The following is a 17982-nucleotide window of genomic DNA, read 5'->3' on the forward strand; positions in this document are numbered from 1 at the left end:
TAAAAAAAGTTATAGATTCAAAGGCAATGCAGATGGACTTGAGCTATAGCCTTTTTTAAAATTATTTTTCATCTCCTTCTCATCTAATGTCTGTTCAAGACTGGCATCTGGGTTTCCTGAAGGGCTGCTGCCAAGCATGAGTGGCTGGAAAAGGCCAGGAGTAAGATGAGCACAAGCCTGGAGAGGATGGCAGATATTTGGTAGGGCTTGCTTTGCCTGTGTCTCCTGCCTCAGAAGCCTTCCCTCAAAAACCCAACCGGTGGGATGAGCTGGAGGCAGTGGAGGGGAGGGAAACAGAGGAGAAACCTGTGAGAAGCCACCAGAGGTGGGGGAGATCTTCAGGGCTGGGGAGAAGCAAAGAGGCATAAAGGTAGGATGCAGGTGTCCAGGGATGGGAAACCCCTTTGTAAGAGTGTTTTTTAGTTTTCTGTAACTATACCCATTACAGGGAAAGCAGAGTTTGTTCAAGTGGCTCAGGGATGGCTTCTGGGGTGGGATAAAACACAGGAAAAGTTGACAGAAGCTCTGCACAGAATATCTCCTGAGATTCATGTTGTGGAGACTTAAGCAAAGAAGCAGGAGCTTCTTAACTGATTTGCCTCCTGGCTGAGGAGTGAAGGTCAGAACAGGTCATGGGGAGGGCAGATGTCCAGTCCTGCCCCGTGGTGGGCACTCCTCGTCCAGGGACAGAGGATGCTGCTGCCTCCACTCAGTGTCCTTCCCCAGGCTGCCGCTGCATTTGTTCTGTCAGGGAACATCAGGAAAGCTCTCTGATCCCACAGGATCTTTTTCTCCCCTGAATTCCCAGGAGATTGCACTGGAACAAAACATCACCACGGGCTTGTGTGCAGTAATGACCTGCCTGCAGTGTCTCAGCGCTGCTGGTGATAAGCATGTCTCCACCAGACACGAATTTATTAGCTGTGTTCTGCCAAGGAAAGCAGATGTTGGATTTCATTGACTTGATATTTGTGGCAGATTTGTGCTGATTGTTTCCTATTAATTTTCCTGATATTTTTTTTTTTTAGCTGTAGAGTTGCCTGCCTTTTCCTTTCTTCTTGGTGTTTTAAATACATTGTGAAATGGCATGACCTGTTTGAGAAACACTTCAGTTTTCAGCATGAGACACCTTTAAGGAGAATACTCATGCAGCAAAGGGGCTGTTCCTTCAAGAGGATGGCTAACCTCTCCCCCTCTGTCAGAGGGACTCAGCATCTCTGATAACACTGCCTGTGAGATCCCATGGCCTTTGGCAGTGTCAGGAGAGGTGAAATGCTACCTGAATACTGACTGTCAGCTGGAAAGTCTGGGGCCAGCAGAGCCATGGAAGGCTTTTCTGCAGCAGATTGTCCCTCTGCCTCCTGCCTTGGGAGCCAATGCTGCCTGTGCACTTGAGTGTGCTCATCCCCGTGCTGCTGCACAGGCTGTGGGTGAACATCTCCTGCAACCCACAGGGGCTGGAGCATCAGCAAGTACAGGAAACAACCATGGGCAGCATCAGGAAAGGCAGCCACACTGCAACATTTCCTTGTGGGGAGTAGAGAGAGGGGTGAGTTTTTTACATTGCATGTGGTGGTGAGCAAGAAGCAGCAATTCTCTTGGCAATATTTTGCTCTTGGCAAAGGGCTTTATCTCCTGGCTGGAATATTGGATTTATCATTTTGAGGATGATTGAATTAATTTATTCCCTGGATTTTATTTTATCACTGCTCTTTGGTTTTGTTGAGTTTTGGTTTGTTTTTTTCTTTTTTTTTATTGCAATGTGCTCATCATTATTTCTGAGAACTTTGGGAGAGGGGGAGATTTAGAACCACACGACCTGCTCTGCTGGGTGGGATCTTTCTGATGACCACAAGAGAGGCTGTGTCTGTCATCCTGTACAAACCATCAATAGAGAAAATGAAGGAATCCCTTAGATTTGCTCTCCCCTGCAATGAGAAATAATAGAATTAATGGGAAAAAAGCAGAACTGCATGGAAAGTGTGTTGGCACTTGGCCCTGCAAAGCCAGAGTGCCTGCGGTGAGGGAGAGCACTTGAGCTGTTTGTTTGCCAGACTTTTTCACTGGCTCAGCTGGTGGGGCTTACATGAAAGTCAGTTGATGCTCTGCAGGAGCCAGTTTTTTCATCGTATCTCCAGTTCACATGGCTATTTTAGGAAGGTGCCATGCAACCCAGGGAGCCTCTCAGCCCCCTGTTCCAGGCACTGTCTTTTATCTCTAACTCTTTGCCAAACTGCAGCAGAGCCAACATTTCCATGTAAAGCATCATCAAAGGGGCATCAAAGTACAAAACTTGCACTTAAGATGAGACAGGCTGGAGAAAAATAAAACATTGTTTTCTGTACATGTTGTTCAGTCATCTGTCCCTGCCTGGTTGGTCCTGAGGAAGAACACCCTGAGTCTGGGAATCGCTCTGTCCAGTCCCTACAATGGCTGTGGGTAAAGCAGGGATGGGAATATGAAGAGCCAGGGTGGGCTCTGCAGCACTTTGGAATGATGAGGGTGGCACTTGGAGTCAAGCTGGTGAGGTGAAATAGAATGGGCCTGGGTTGGGAGTGACCTTAAAGATCATTTAGTTCCAACCCCTCCTGCCATGGGCAGGGACACCTTTTGACTGGGTTGCTTAGAGCTCCATCCAACCTGGCCTTGAACAGTTCCAGGAATGGGGCATCCACAACTTCTCTGGGCAACCTTGCACAAAGGGTGAGAGAGGAAGCCAGCTACTTCAGTGCATTACTGGCTATTTAACATTAAGCAGATACTGGCTTCTGTTAAAGGTTAATAGCAAGATAACAAATGATTTAAGGCAAAATCCTGACCCTGTTAAAATTAATGGCAAAATTAATTGACTACACTGGAGCCAGGGTTTCAGCCAGAGGTTTCTTTATGACTTAAAGATTAGGAAGGAGAGGCAGCATGTCTGGAGACATGGTCTGTCCCTGTAAAGCTGGTGGAAGCTCTGCCATTGCCTTCAAAGGCATCACAGTGGGTTTATTGTGTCTCTGTGCCTTGGCAGGAGCCCACTGGCTGCCTGGGCTGGTGTGGGCAGAGACTGGGAAAACCTGAGTTTTTGGGCCCCGAATGACTCGTGGTGTTTTGCAGGAGGTGTTGTGAGTCCAGGAGACTGTGAGGGGAGGGCAGCCATGCAGAAGAGGCATCACTTGGGAGCTCTTGCAATGCACCCCTCTCTGGCAAAGGAGGTGGTGGAGAGGCACGCAGTGGGGTGGGATGAGGGTGTGTTCCCCAGATCTTCACCTGTGGGAGAGGGGAGCATTTCTAATCCTCATCTGTTTCCCCCTGAGCACCTCCCACCCTGGGACACTGGGTGGCAGGCACCCACATTGATCAGGGAGGACCTGTGTGCTGCAGACAGGCTCCCCAAAATGTGCATTATGGTGTTTTTGGAGGCCTATGGAGATCCTTTAAAAATCTTCCTTAGAAGTGCTGGTATAAACCCAAACTTCTGTTTGTTATTTTTCTGCTTGTTCTTTAAAGTTTTGAGCGATTCCAAGTGCTGGAATATGATGAAGCTTTGCTCTCCCAACAGACACACCAGGAAACTCTGAGGTCATTTAAACCATTATAACTTTTTCCCTCTTCCCCCCAGCTGCATGCAGGCCCCTTCCTTCCAGAAGGAAAAGCAAAGGCTTTTATTTTCCTGAGATGTGCCTAGTTAGGGCAAGCTCCATGTTGGAATACATTCTTGCATCTAATTTCGTATTTTGATCAAGCCATGCCCATTCAGGGGCCCCACATAAGCTGGCTGGTTGTACCCAAGTCAGTGAAGCAGTGCTGATCTGAGGCAGCTGAGGAGCTGATCCTAAATACCTTCAGGACCAAAGGAAAAACCCACCTAAATGCCAATGAAAATCTGAAGTCAGTGTAGGGGCTTCAGTGTTAAGCTTTGAAATCTCTTATAGGCTTATGATTTACAGAAGAGAGGTTTGGATAAAAAACCAAAGCCCTGACAGGAAATTACTGGTGATGCTTTATAGGTGGTTAACTGCAGCTGAGTCTGGGATTTGGAGATGAAATCCTTTAAAGTTCCAGGTTGTTCTCTGGGCTCATGCACCTGCAAAGCAGTGCTGCTGCTTCTGAGTCACCAGCCAAAAGCAGGATGGAAGAATTTTGGGACCCCCTCATGGCACAGGCTTTGTGGCAAAGGGACAGCACTGCCTCCTGTGAGTGGGAATATTGCTCTTTGGCTTTTTGTTATCTACAGGTTTTTCTTCAGTGCTCTGACTGCTTGAGCCACAGTGTTGTGCCTGTCTCAGGAATAAATGAGCCAGTTTTTATAAGCTTATGTACTAATGATGCACCACATTCCAATTTCTCACTTTTAAAAGTGCAGTTTTGCTGGCCATTTAATTAGTCAGAATGGTTCCCCTTTCTCTCTCATCACTGGATGCATCAGTGCAGGTGGTTTTTCTTGCCTGTAAAATACCTTCTGGAGCTACTTACCTGCCAGTGAAGTTTAATTTCTCGTGGTTACCCTGCCAGGAGCTAATGGAAATAACGTGCACAGTTCAGTGCAGCTGGGACTGAATCCCTGGTGTCACACTCAGATGTTTCCAGGCAGAGCCCTTTGGGTGCTCAGGAGCAGCACCTGGGTCTGAACAAAAGGGTTTATTTTGGGAGGAAGGGAAGAGGAGAACTGGGTGAAAAGGTTCACTCAGTCCAAAAGACTTGTCATGGAATGTAGGGTGTGAAAGGTGTTACATGGTGGGGCTTGGTTTTAAATGTTCTGGTGATGAGTATTTAGGTGGATGCAGGGCCCTGGCACAACCACCCTGTCCCTGGGCAGGTCACACTTACCCATCAGTGCAGTGTGGGCTGCTGAGCCCAAATCGTGGCACATCCCCAGTTGGGAGCAGCTGGGATGCACATACAGACCTCTGAGCATTTCACTGGTAGAAATAGTTCCCAGTTTTGTCTTAATTATGTGCAGCTTATGTATAATCCTTTCTTCTCTGGCCAGAGAGTTGTGTGAGTTTGGGATTTTTGTTTTGGTTTTTTTTTTTTTAGTTTTGTTTTGTTTTGTTTTTTCTTTCCCTGGGAATGAAGACTCCAGACCTTCTTGGAACAAAAAAGGCTTAAAAATAGAAGTCAGTGACAGATATGGCCAAGCGACTTTTCTGTGATTTGCCCAGTTCTGGGAGGAGAAGTCTGGCCTGGAGGGAGGGGCAGCACATTTGGGTTTGCTTCTGACTTGAACCCTTCATGATTCCCATTCCTAAGCTGCCCTTCAGGAGATGTGTTATTCTGACAGCTTTTCTTTTTTTCTTTTTGGCTCAAGTTTTTTTTTGAGATTTCCTGTTTACACCCTGTCTAATTGCTCTTTTCTTTTTCTTACTTTTTCCCAACTGGATGACACACATGGATGTCTAAAAATATTGCGTGTAACAACCAGCTTCGAATAGGGAGGATGTTTCTGTCCAAGAGAAATAGCATAAATATCCTGCATATGCTTTTTTTTCCCCAAATAAACATTCAGGCTCAGGATATAATAGGGAATTGGTTTAAGTAGCCAAGAAGTATTGTTTTTTTTCTCTCTGCCTTGTTGATTTCTTTTTCTTTTTAAAGGATGGAGGCTTTAGAAAATCCGCCTCGATGATTTTTAGATGGGGGATTTCTTATTTTTGTCACCAAAAAATGGAGGACAAAATGTTGCTTCTTCCAGCTATATGAAACCTCTATGATAATGTTAATTTGCAGTGTAGAATCACCATCTTATCCTGTACTTTATTCCCACACATGGATATTCTGGGAGTTGTGTGTTTGTCTCCTTTCCAGTCCTCTCCATTTCTGAGGTTTTTATTGCTTACTTGTGTGCAGAGCATACAAGTGACTTTGGTAAGCAATAAGAACCCAGCATCCCAGTATGGTTTTGCCAAAAATAGGGCTGTGTAATGCCTCTCTGCCAATTTCCTATTGGGAATGCGATGAGATACAGGGATACTTCATGATTTTTGTGCTGCTACTTCTTTTACTGGATAATAGCTTAAATATTAGCAAGGCTTTTAAAAATAACTGCTAAGACGACCAATTTGGGGGCACGTTGCTAAAATATAGCAAAATTTGTTCATTTGTACAAACAATGCAAAATCAATGAGAATAAGCTGAAAACAGATGTGTGTGTGTGTATATATATCTCAAGACTGCTCACACCAGCTCTTGACTGAGCCAGACAGCTGTGCTCATCTCATGATGGATTGGTCCAGCCACACAGAAAATCAATTATGTTGGTCAGATTAGCAAGGGGTCCTGAATTAAAGATGAAAGAAAATGTATCAGGGCATTGGGTCTTTGAGGAGCCCAGCGCCCTGAGAGCCAGGGAGCGCAGTTTGAGTCCCTTCCAGAGCCTGAGGAAACGGGCCTGTGAGCGGATGTGCCGAGGGGAAATAAATCACACCGGTGTCACTGGGGGAGTTAAAAACGAGTCCTTTGCTGCTTCGGCTGCAGGAGCTCAGAGTCTCTGGTCTCTGAGCTGGAGGGACTCTTCCATGGCCAAAATCCCTATGCAGCCATAGTGATGAAGTCCTCTTTATGAAGCTCTCCAGCTCCTCTTCAGGCGAGAGGAGGGGTCCAGACTGGTGATGCCTGTGCTGGAATGAATGGTGTTGCTGCACCACAGCCATGTCACACCTCTGTGTCACTGTGCTGGGACCATCCAGGGCTGGTGGAAGGGGATTGACACTCCAAAGCTTGTGAGGTGGGCTTGGAGCTGCAGCAGCCTCTGAAGGTTTTGGTTCTGCCTCCTGTACGAAAAGGGCTTGTGAAATGTGAGTACTGCCTTGTATCTCAGAGCCCTGTCTGCACAGCAGGGCAGCTCCGTGTGGGGAGAGAGCTGTCTCCTGGAGATGACCTCTCTGGTGGGCGACATTCCTGATGTAGGATGGGCTTGTGCTGCTCTGTGGTAGAAATTGGGAGTGATTTGCTTCTGACTGTGTTTGTGAGAATGGAGTAAGCCAAGTGAAGTGCTCTCTGCCCCATCAGGAATGGGGTGGGGATACTTGGAGTGAGCTCCTGCACAGCTGCAGGAACCAGGGTGCTGGTTGCTGAAGCCTTGGGTCAGCAGGAGGGAGGATAAGGGCTTGGACTGTCTGGGTTAACACCACTTTGCTTAGGGACTGGAGCCTGCAGATGCAAAGCTGGTCACCACGCTGGCAGATTCGCGTTCCTCGGTCAGGCTGTGGTGCCACACAGTGAGTACACCCATGTTGTACCTCAGCCCAGGTGAAGGCATCTTAGTAGGATTGTAGCTCTCAGGTGTGCAGGGGGGCAGAGGGATGCAAGCAGCAAGGGGAAGGAGCTTCAGAGCCCCCCTCTCTTCTTGGATCTACAGTCAGCAACAGGCATTTCTTGGCCCTGGACATTGCTGTTGTGTCCCACCCCGTGGCAAATTGTCCTGGGGGTAACATGAGCCTGTGGCCACAGAGAGCTCTGGGGATGCAGGTGGGAGCTGGTAGGTTTGTCACGGCAATGGCATTTCATGGTGCTTTGCCACTGAGCACTCTGACATCTTCTGCACTCCTTGACTGAGCTTTCCAGTACTCTGGGAAGTGGCTGTCTGATTTCTGAGATGAGATTCCTGGAGTCCTAGGTACTAAGTGTTGTCTGTATCTAAGCTGTTTCCTTATGTTTTCTCATCAATAAAATCAGGGATAATTATATCATGCCTGTCTTCAGGGGTATCATGACGTTTAATTACTTTTGAGTTGCTTTGCAATTACCTGGAATAGCTGAATAGAAGTACAAACTATACTTGGTATTTCTTTTGTTTTATTCCTCCCGGCTACCTTCCTTTCTCCTCGGCACGAGGCTTTGTGGATGTGTTTGCTATAATAGAAACCTTTTTTTACTTAACAACAGACAACTGAGGCAATTAAAACAGTCAGAAGTGATTAATGTGATTTCACTGGGTGAAAGCTAAAGCAGCTCACAATTAAATAATGGCAGCCCTCGTGCTATCTCAGAGCAACAGATGGGGAACGATTTAAAAACACTATTGGATCAGACACTTCGCAGCAGGGGCAGATTGGTAACAGTGTGTCGGAGCCAGAAATGTGCTCCACCTTGAAGGGTGCCTTGATGAAATGATTAATTGATGGCAATGTGTGACTTAGTTATGAGCGTGCGATAGGAGACCTTCAGCTCTCGGGAACAAATGGACCTGTGATCGGATCCTAATGGACTTAGGGGCTCTAGATGGTGTGTTCAGAGAGCTGACAAGTCTCAGGGAACCTGCTGGAAAGTTACAATTGGGATGGAATTGGGAAGCTTTTCTTCCAGAACCTGAAGGACGAAGCGCTGGGAGTGCAGAGCATGGGAGGGGAGGGGATGATGCCTCTGCAGGGTGCAGCACCATGAGGTGCAGCTATGTTTTTGCATGGAGATCATCACCACCATCCCGGGATGGTGCAGCCTGTGCTCTGCACTCCTGCGTGCACCACGTGTTGCTCTGCTTTTTTTTTTTTTTTTTTAAATTCCTGTTCATAGCAGTGGGAGAAAAAGAAAGGAAGGGATTTCTTCTCACTAGACTTGCTCTGCAAACTGTCCTTGTACCAGTATTGCTGTTTTGGTGAGCGATGTGGTGTTTAGTAGTGCCGTAAGTTGCCAGTGCTGGTGCTGCAGATGGTGGAGAGAGTTGTACCCACAGATGGGTCGTCTCTGACCTGCTTGCAGAGCTCCTCAGGAGGGCACTCCCTCTCGGCTTTTGGTCCAAGTGAGCTCAATTAGTTGAAACAACGAAGCTTTGTTGGTTTGGGCTCTCGGGGCTGAAGGGCTGGCTGGTGACAGAGGCGGCTGTGTCTCGCTGCACAAACGGCTGCGCGCTGAAACAGGGGCAGCACAGGGGGGAGCTGGGAGGTCCCTTCAATTATACTGCAGTTACGTATAAATTGCACTTATTTTTAAGTCTTTTTAAGCTTTGGGTGTGCAGCATGTCCGGGCAGGAGGTGATGAGAGGTGCTGGTGGCACTAGAGTGCAACCCTGCCCCTGCAGAGCCGGAGGGACGTGAAAGGAGAAGCTGTTGTGTGTTGCTGTTCGATCCCTCTGGGAACCCCTGTCTAAGCAAACCACCCCTGGCCTCTGCTCACAGCTCACAATTTGTAGTCCATGAGAAGCTCGTGCTGTCAGGAAAACGAGTTACTTTGAGGCTGGGAGAATAAATCTAAAAGCCAGGTTTCCTTCACCAGCTCTCACCCAGAGAGTGTTGCGAAGTTGGTCCTCGCTGAAGCTGCTGAAAGGCCCAGAATTAGAACAGATATTAAATAATGTAGAAGCTTTCATCGAAATGTATTAGATTTCAAAGGGCAGATATTAAAAGGGCATAATGTGCAGCTATTTCTGAATTGCTCACCTCTTAAAGAGAGAAAGAGACTTTGTTTGCAAGAGATAAATGGGACACAAAATTGGTGGTTCAGATATAGCATCAGAGGTTCAAAGCTCACTCATAATCACGCAGTTCGAGCACCTTCTTGACGTGTGCAGCACCTATATAAGATTCTTATGGAGGCAGTGACTTGTAATGCTTCATGGAAGTTATCCCAGGGAAAATGTTAATGTGCTGGTAGAGACTTCATCTCAACTAGACACGAGGTCAGGGGACCAAATCTGGGCTGACACATCTGCAGGGTTGGATAGATTTGGGTTTCATGGGTCCTTGGTCATCTACTTACTAGAGCAAAAGGCCCTGCCTGCTGCTTGTGGCTGTGGTACTGGCCGGGCTGGTTCATCCTCAGGTTTAATTCTCACAGCATTTGTGTTGTTTTTATCTGATCCTGAGTGCTGCTAAGCACCCTTAATTCTGGCTTGAAGCTGAGAGTGCTGAGGCAGCTCTCCAGACTGAGTCCTTGGAGAAGGATGCTTGGCTTGGGTACAGAGTCAATTCCCTTATCCCTGCAGATTACACACTTGCTCCACACTGTCCTTGTCCCCGAGCTGCGTGTGCTCTGGTGCAAGGCAGGAAAGCTGGGAATCCTGCCCTTCCTGACAGAGCTGTGTTGTTGTCTTTGCAGATGACAGAGGGCCGGCACTGCCAGGTGCATCTCCTCGATGACAGGAACTTGGAGCTGCTGGTTCAGGTACAGACCTCGCTCTTTTGGGTACTAAAATAAGTCACAGAAGTGCAATAAACAGGTGTGCTCAGGCACATGTGCCCTTCCTCACACTTGGATTAGCAGGAGGGTTTCCCCGTCCATGGTGGACAAATAATCTTCCATCAGTTCTGCATTCAGCTTTCACCAATATCTGTAAAGTGTATTAAACACAACCCTTGTGGTGATGGTTTTTTTGTTGTTTAGATGGGAAGAAAAGTCTGTGGTTTCGAGGATGTTGTACTCCCGTAACAGAACCCAAAGCATGAGATTCTCAAATACACAGTATTTTATTAATTGAGAAATCTCTCCTGCTGTAAGTTCAGGAAAACCTGGGCTGCTGCCTTCTTCTCCAGAAAGAGGAAAGCCTGTGCTCTTCAGCTTAATGTCATGGATTAAGTACAGAATTGCCTCTCTGTGCTCCACACAGCTCCACAGAGACACCCTGAGTATGATGGAGCCACTTCTGTATTGAATTGTCCAACAGGGTTTTAAAGTGATCATGTGTGCTTAAATGTCAGTATTTGCAGAGAAAAATTTTATTTTATATGAAAAGCCTGGACTGAAATGAATTTTATTCTTTCAATAGCCCAAACTTTTATCTAGGGAGTTACTGGATCTGGTGGCCTCACACTTCAACCTGAAAGAAAAGGAGTATTTTGGGATAACCTTTATCGATGATACGTAAGTATGTTCATTTATTTTAGACAGCTGTGTGATTATTGCAATGTGAAACCTTATCTCTGACAGCATGGCAGCTTGGTGTGATGCAAGAATGACTTTTTTTTGAAGAACAGTTTTCCTATCTTGTGCTTGTGCTTGGCTGAGGAAAGGGGAAGGCATGAAACAGAAAATATTTGGAAAATATCTTCTGGGCACAAACCAGAGAATACTTGCAAAATACTTTCCTGATGCTTTCACTTTTCGTATTTGTCTCACAAGCTGAAATAACTGATTCAGTGATAATTTCCCTTGTGAGCTTTCCTCCTCTTTGCTTTTAGTAACAACAAAAAAGTTTTGCATTGATTTTTCAGAATGAATTGCTCCTCTTGCTTTGCACTTCAATTTCAAAGGTATTAGAGTCTTTTAAACCCAAATTTCCCAAGCAGCAGCAGCAAAATATGAGGTTAGTCCTTCCCATAAACAGCTTTCCTCTGGCTGGGGCTGGGTGTGATGCTCAGCTCCAGGCTGCTGTGGGAGATCTGCTTCCATGGCACTGACCCAGAGTCAGCTGGGTTAATTGAAATCTCAGCTGGTGTTTAGGCTCATCTGTCAGCGTGGCACTGAAACGTGGCTTCCCCACTTCTGCTGGGTGCAGGACCAAAACCCACAGGCAGGAGTCTGCTCCCCAGGGCCAGCGTCTCCAGAGGGGTTACCTCCAGCTCCCCCAGAAAAGCTGGAGCAGAGCTGCTTAGGGCAGCAGGAATGTGGAGTTGCGCACTGATAAATAAATAAACCTCTTCTTCTTCTCTAATGGGAATAACATTAGTTCTTGCTGCTCTCCATTGCTGCTTTTTATGGGGTCCTGGATGAATGCCTTCCCCTAAAGTTCATGTTAGAGCCGTGTTTGGGGCCACCCTGCCGAGGCAGATCCTACGTGCAGGTGCAGGACTGAGGAGAGGGCTGAAGTTCATGGAGCTGGTGGGAGCTGCTTGCTCTGGGCCCCTGACCCCACACTGTGTTATTTTTACCAGCCGCTCTCAGCTTGAGCTATCCCTGGAATATTTTTGCCACATCCTTGTCCCTTCACTTGTTGGAAAATACTTTCTTCCAGATCTTCTCCTGAAATCTCTTGAAGATGCTGTTTGCACTTGGCTTATTTTTTCCCCTGGAAGAACTGCCATGAAACTTTTCTAGAGGTTTTTTGGTTGCTGGAACTCCCTCACAGTGAGCTTTAAAGTGCTGCCCAGGGCATTACCTGGAAGCTGTTGGCTTCCCCAGAAACACCAGTGGGATTCCAGAGCCTGCCTTGGGTGTATGGCACAGGGGCTGGGTGCTTGGAAGGGAGCTTGTGGCCTCTGGAGGGCACCCATGGCCCAGCCTTTCAGGGCAGCCACAGGTTTCTGTGCTCCCCAGAGTCCTCAGGGAGGTTGTTGGGGTTCGAATCACAGACTGATTTGAGATAGAAGGGACCATAAAGCTCATCTTGTTCCAATCCTGATGTGGGCAGGGACACCTTCCACTTGACGAGGTTGCTGCAAGACCCGTCCAACCTGGCCTTGGACACTTCTGAGGATGGGGCAGCCACAGCTTGGCAATGTCTTAGGGGGATTTTTTGTTTTCTTTCTGGCTGATTCCCATTTCAGTCAGAGAAACCACTGCAGAGAGAACTGCCTGGTTTAAGGAGTCTGTCTCTGGTAAACCCCTCTGCTCTGAAACAGGGGTTTGTCATTCTGGGGTTGGGACAGAGTAGGAAGAGTTGAGGATGCAGCTGCAGAGCTGAGCCAAACCCATGCAGCAGAAGGATCAGACCCATTTCTGCCACTAGACATAGAAAGTCAGTGGAAGTCACTGAGAGTCAAAGAGCATTCTTGAACACCAAAAGTGAATGGTATGAAAATCTGAAAGTTAGGAGGGAAAAAAAATGAAATAATTTAATGAGATGTTTGTCTTTCTTGGAACTGAATCTTGACCTTTTTAAAGTAACACTTGGAGTAAACATGACCACCAAGAAGAACCCACTTCTGTATTTCACCCATCCCAGTTTTTAACCTTCTCCCTAACCTGTTTCCACAGAGGTCAGAGTGTGTGGCTGCAGCTGGATCATCGTGTCCTGGACCATGACTTGCCCAAGAAACCAGGACCGGCAACTTTGTATTTTGCTGTTAGGTGAGTAATTGTTTCCACCAAGAAAACATTGCCACTTGGGTTTATTTATCACCAGGGGGGGTTGTTTAAAAGAACTGATTACAGATTTGATAAAGGAAATAAATGTCAAAGCAAAGTGTTATTTTTAGAAGGAGATTAGGTCCTGGATAAGTGCTACTCTCTTTTGTATTTAACTATTAAATTAAGTAGGTTGGAACCTGCTACTTTTTAAACTGTTACTAGGACAGTATTACAAGAACTTTGCTGGGGTTTTGATTTTTTTTTTGGATTTTTTTGTTGTTGTTTTTGTTTAAAACCTCGTATTTTAAATATCTTCTTTGCTTGACTTGTCTTTTAAGTGTGCTAAATAGTAATACAGTTTATTTAAACAATCATACTTACTTTTTTCCTTCTGTTTACTTAAGGTTTGTCTGTACTTGAAAGGGATTGCTGATGGCTCTTTGCTCTCACAGCTTAACCAGTCCCCAGGAGAGAATGAAATCCCTGACAAAATGATGATTTTGGCCAATGTAATTGCATTACTTTAGGGCTGTTGCTGGCAAAGCTCTGCTGGTTAAGGGCCTGAAAAAAACCACATGTCCTACGAAACAGAGCTGTGCTGGCAGAAAAGAATCATATTCTTAATATTGTTGGAGTTTTTCTTTTCCTTATAGACTATGAGGAAAATGAGAGCAGACTGACCTCATTTGCTTTGCAGATCTCGGTAAATTTATGCCTTGTGTGCTTAATTATTTGAAGCACTTCCAAGGCAGAGCCTCTTGTGTAGCTGGGTCGGTTGGCACTGCTGTCTCACCACATCCCCCATCCCCTGCTCATCCAGGGCAAACAAATGGCACTTTGTTTTGGCTGAGTACGTGCTGATTTGTGATGGCATTCAGAGCTCCTCTTCCCTTCCACACTTTTAACAGAAAGAAAGAAAAAACAAACAAGCAAAAAAAAAACCCACAAAAAAACCCCAAGCATTTTAAAAAGGGATGATGGGATCTTCACTGTGTTCACTGTTTGATGAGGATCTGGGAGGCTAAAGCCTGTGGCTGCCCAAGAAAGTTGTGAAGGCAATCCTATGACTTGAGCATTTCTTCATTTGGGATTCACGCTGTTGGCTCAGGGTGTTCATTTTGACCCTCTCTACTGCAAGGTGGTCCTTGACAGGACAGGGTGTGCAGAGACCTGGGCAAGAGTTCACGTGTGAGGAGTGGGCTTGGAGAGATCTGGAAGCCAAATTTTAAGCCTGACTACTCTGGGGTCATGAGATACAAACCAAGCAATTAGGAGCCAGGGAGGTGGGCAGTGAGTGAGATGCAGAGGAGGAGGATATAGAAATAATTAGCACTACAGAAACTGGCTGATCAGTAGAAAATTGATATTCCAGCAGAAAAACCACTTCAAAACCTGCAGCTCTCTCTCTATTACAACATTTTGGTTAAGGAAGTGACTGCAGGCCTTTGCTCCATGGCAAATGCTCTGGGTGGTTAGTTCAGACACTTATCTTGTGTGAACACATTTACCTTGTCATAGCCTATTCCTTAATTAAAATCCCATGAGAGCAGCTGAAAATACACAATTACAGCTGAGTGTGCCCGTGTCTTGAGAGGAAAAGCGAGGCTGGGCGTGGGATGAATGGCAGGGAGAGGGTGGGCAGAGGCCCCAGCACTTGGCACCTGTTCCCTGGGCTGGGTGGGCTCCAGCCCTGCACAATGTGACCCCTGTGGGTGCTGCTGCAGGGGCAGGGTGTCCCTTGGCCTGGGAGAGCCCTCCTGTGCCACCCATTCCATCTGAATGTCTGAAATAGGCTCAACCATGAATAGAATAAATACTCAATACTGTTTCAGTTTGAGACACAAATGTAATGAGGTAGAGCACTGAGCTGCTGTTCTCCTAACCAGTGGCAAATGTGCAGCAGCATCAGCTCCCAGTATCTTTTGACACTGCACTGGACAGTTTCCAGTAGCACAACTGGAAATAGGGGAATCCCCAGATTCCTGGCGATGACCCTCTTTTTCTTCATCACTTCTCATCCCTGAGCTTTTGCTGTTCCATAAGGAAATATGTGATAATCCTCTGAGACTTGTAATTATTGTCAGCTGGCATAAACTCAGTCCAGTCACGTAAGCTGTCCTGTGGTACACACAGCTGAAGGGCTCTATAATGCAGATTTAGGACTCACAGAAGCGTCATTCTGGTTTCAGGGATGCTGACAGCTTTGAAGTAAAAGAAGGAGGTAGGCTTTGTGGTGTTCCCAAACGTGCCTGTCATCCCCTGAACGTCCTTATCTCTGTGATCCAGTGTTCCCCATCTGTACTGGGGTGATAAGAACGTACAGCTTGTACCATGGAGCAAATAGAGCACAGGGACATGGCTGGGCAGGGGGCAGTGCCCCCCAGGGCCCTCTCCCTAAATCCATAGATTCTACAGGCTCCTGCTCTGTCACAGCAGTGACTGGGAGCTGCCTTTCTTCAGAGCCAGGGGTCCTGTCCTGCTTTTGGGGGTAAATCAGCCATGTCTGACTCCGTTTGAAAGAAACTGCAAGTGCAAATGAGGTCGTTAGTTGAGGGCAATCATGTTGTGGTGCAGTGGAGGGAGGGAGGCTTTAGCAGGCTGAGAAGGTCCACACTGTGAAGGGCTGGTCTGGCAGCAGGATGGGAAAGGATGAAGAGTGAGGATCCTGCCCTCTGCTCTGCATTTCTGGAGAGTAACACTCAAGGGTATTTAAAGTAAAGTTTAGCAAAGCTGTTGGAAAAAAATATATCAGGTGTGATCAAGAGAGGGTGGAAATACCTGAGGCTTCAAGAGTTCACGTGGAAAGGTGAGTCATGGAAAGGTAAAGTAGCCTTTCAAGTGTCTGAGGCAGGCTACTGGCCTCAGGTCTGCCCCTTGGACAGGCTGCATGCCTGTAAAATGGGTAAATTATCTGCAGAGGCATTCTGGAAAGTGCTTTAAAATTAATTAGATGGAACATGTTGTAGGAATGTGAAATATTAAAAACAATTATTCTTTAATGTATCACTTGTCTCAAGCCACAGCATAAACACTGCAAACATTCCTAACACGTGTGGCAGGTCCCAGCTTCACTGCTCCCTACCACGTGTTCCATGCTGCTGCTGTGGGCTTCTTCCAGTGTCTTACGAATCATCCACACCAGGAGAGGAGTGGCTGGAGCCTGAGGCTGTGAGCTAAGGAGCTGAAGGACATGTATCCTGCTTTCATATCCAGCTAAAGGAGGATTGACAAGACCACCTCCACACAAATTTGTCTCCCTTTAAACTGACTTGGCAGTTCCATGCTCCTCAGATTATCTGTGTGTTTTCTCTGCACCATTTAAGGCACCTCAGCACTGCTGGGTTTGATGCCCCGGGTGAGTCAGAGAAGCGCAGGGGCAGGTTGTGAATGATTTTGCCAGCAGCAAAGGTGATCTTTGGTGTAGTTCTGTAACAAACTGGGGACCCATTTGGCAACCTTGGCTAGGCCAGAGTAACCAGCAGTGGGATCACTTTGATTTGTGCCTCTATGATGGATCCACGGCCCCGGAAAGAGGAGGGCTGGGAGGAGGGCAGTGAGCACCAAGGCAGTGAGTGCTGTGCAGAGCAGTGTCTTTAAGGCTGAGCCAGTTCCAGCCCTTCCATGTAAGCCCCTGGTTTTGGGGCTCTTATTGCCAGTAGGATGGATCAAGCTGACCCAAAAGCCTGGTGGCTTCCCCACCTGCACCACCTCGTTTGGAGTTACCCTTTCCACTGCTGTGGCTTTATCTGCATAGGAGGGATGGGCTTTTTGCTCCTTTAGTGTTCGACGGAGTTCTCATCTCATTTGGAAAGTCATCAGATATCCAGGATCTATTGAACCAGGAGCTGCTGTTCCCTCTGTGCTGTCAGCCTGTGATTTTCTGCTTGTTCTCTCCTAACAGGCCGGAAATTAAGTGCAGTAGCTCATAGTTCCTCTGTGCTATTTTATTGCTGGAGAACAAAACATGAGGAAATAAAATGACTTGGGAGGAAGATGAAACCTCTTCTTAGAGGAAACTAACTGAAGGTTGGTTTTTTTTGTTTTGTTTTGTTTTTAATTTTCAGGTTCTACATTGAAAGCATTTCCTTTCTCAAGGACAAAACTACAGTAGAGCTGTTCTTTCTGAATGCCAAGTCATGTGTACACCAGGTAAGGCTCAGTGTCCTTCAGAGCTCCTTGTTGTGCGTCTCCCTTTCATTGCTCCTCCAGCACCTACACTTGGTGGGAGCTATGTTTGATTTCTAGATCTGATGGAGATCAGTGTAGCCAGCCAAAGTTTTCACCTTTCATGTGCTTCATATTTTAGAGGATTCTTATTCAGTATCCAGTATTTATTATTTTATGGTGGGGTCAGAAACCTGATGGGAAAGTGGTTAATGGCAAAGTTGTGACTGTGCTTTGTACAGGAATTGCTTTCTGGAAGAGTGGAGTATATTGGTGCATTTTTACAACATGCTGAAGTTTTAAAGGTGCTCCAAGAACTTGTGGCCTCACTGGTTAAGGTTATTAAAAAGCAAATTTGCACTTGACGTATGTGCCAGTTAGAATGAAGGGTCTTGGCAACTCGTAGTCATCCTTTCAGACAAAACTGAGGAAGTTTAACTAGACAGACAGCACAAATGATTCTGGAATTGGAAAACGGCTCTGGTTTTGGGATAGAATGTGAAAAATTCCATTGCTGTTGAGTATCAATACTGAATTTAATATTGAAAAAATCAAGTATTTGTGTTTATGTGTGTGCATAAACATAAGAGAGATCAAAGGAAAAGAGAAGCATTAAGAAAATTTCCCTCACTGCCCATAGACAAGTATGTCATCAAACCAATGAGGAATCAGTTTTAGTAAATATGATTATTCAGGCAGCATAACTTCAAATCACTGCACTGAAATGCTGATAGCACCTGAAGCACTGATGGTGAGTAAGGCAGTGAGCAGACTGGGCATCATCCAGTGGAGTTCAGGGCTTTGGGAACTGGGAGAGGTTTGAAGGAAAGCTGGCTCATATTTCCCCCCATGGCTTGCAAGCTGCTCTTAATTGTAGCAACCCAAAGTGTG

At 46.4% G+C, this 17982-nt stretch overlaps 1 protein-coding gene across 6 annotated transcripts in view; it reads left to right on the plus strand.

Annotated features, from left to right (window-relative positions):
- Positions 1–17982, plus strand: part of FRMD4B (FERM domain containing 4B) — a 118384-nt gene that overhangs the window by 48746 nt on the left and 51656 nt on the right. For 4 of the 6 annotated variants that reach the window (XM_050313153.1, XM_050313152.1, XM_050313151.1 and 1 more), the window contains exons 2-5: positions 10021–10086; positions 10688–10782; positions 12835–12927; positions 16992–17076. In XM_050313153.1, the coding sequence (XP_050169110.1) occupies positions 10021–10086; positions 10688–10782; positions 12835–12927; positions 16992–17076 (339 nt within the window). Of the gene's footprint in view, positions 1–6763; positions 6783–10020; positions 10087–10687; positions 10783–12834; positions 12928–16991; positions 17077–17982 lie in introns of those variants that run through there. The other 2 variants (XM_050313155.1, XM_050313158.1) reach the window with 2 other exon arrangements.

This window comes from Myiozetetes cayanensis, unplaced genomic scaffold, assembly GCF_022539395.1.
Source record: "Myiozetetes cayanensis isolate MyiCay16 unplaced genomic scaffold, myiCay2020 scf18, whole genome shotgun sequence".
Lineage (NCBI taxonomy): Eukaryota > Metazoa > Chordata > Aves > Passeriformes > Tyrannidae > Myiozetetes > Myiozetetes cayanensis.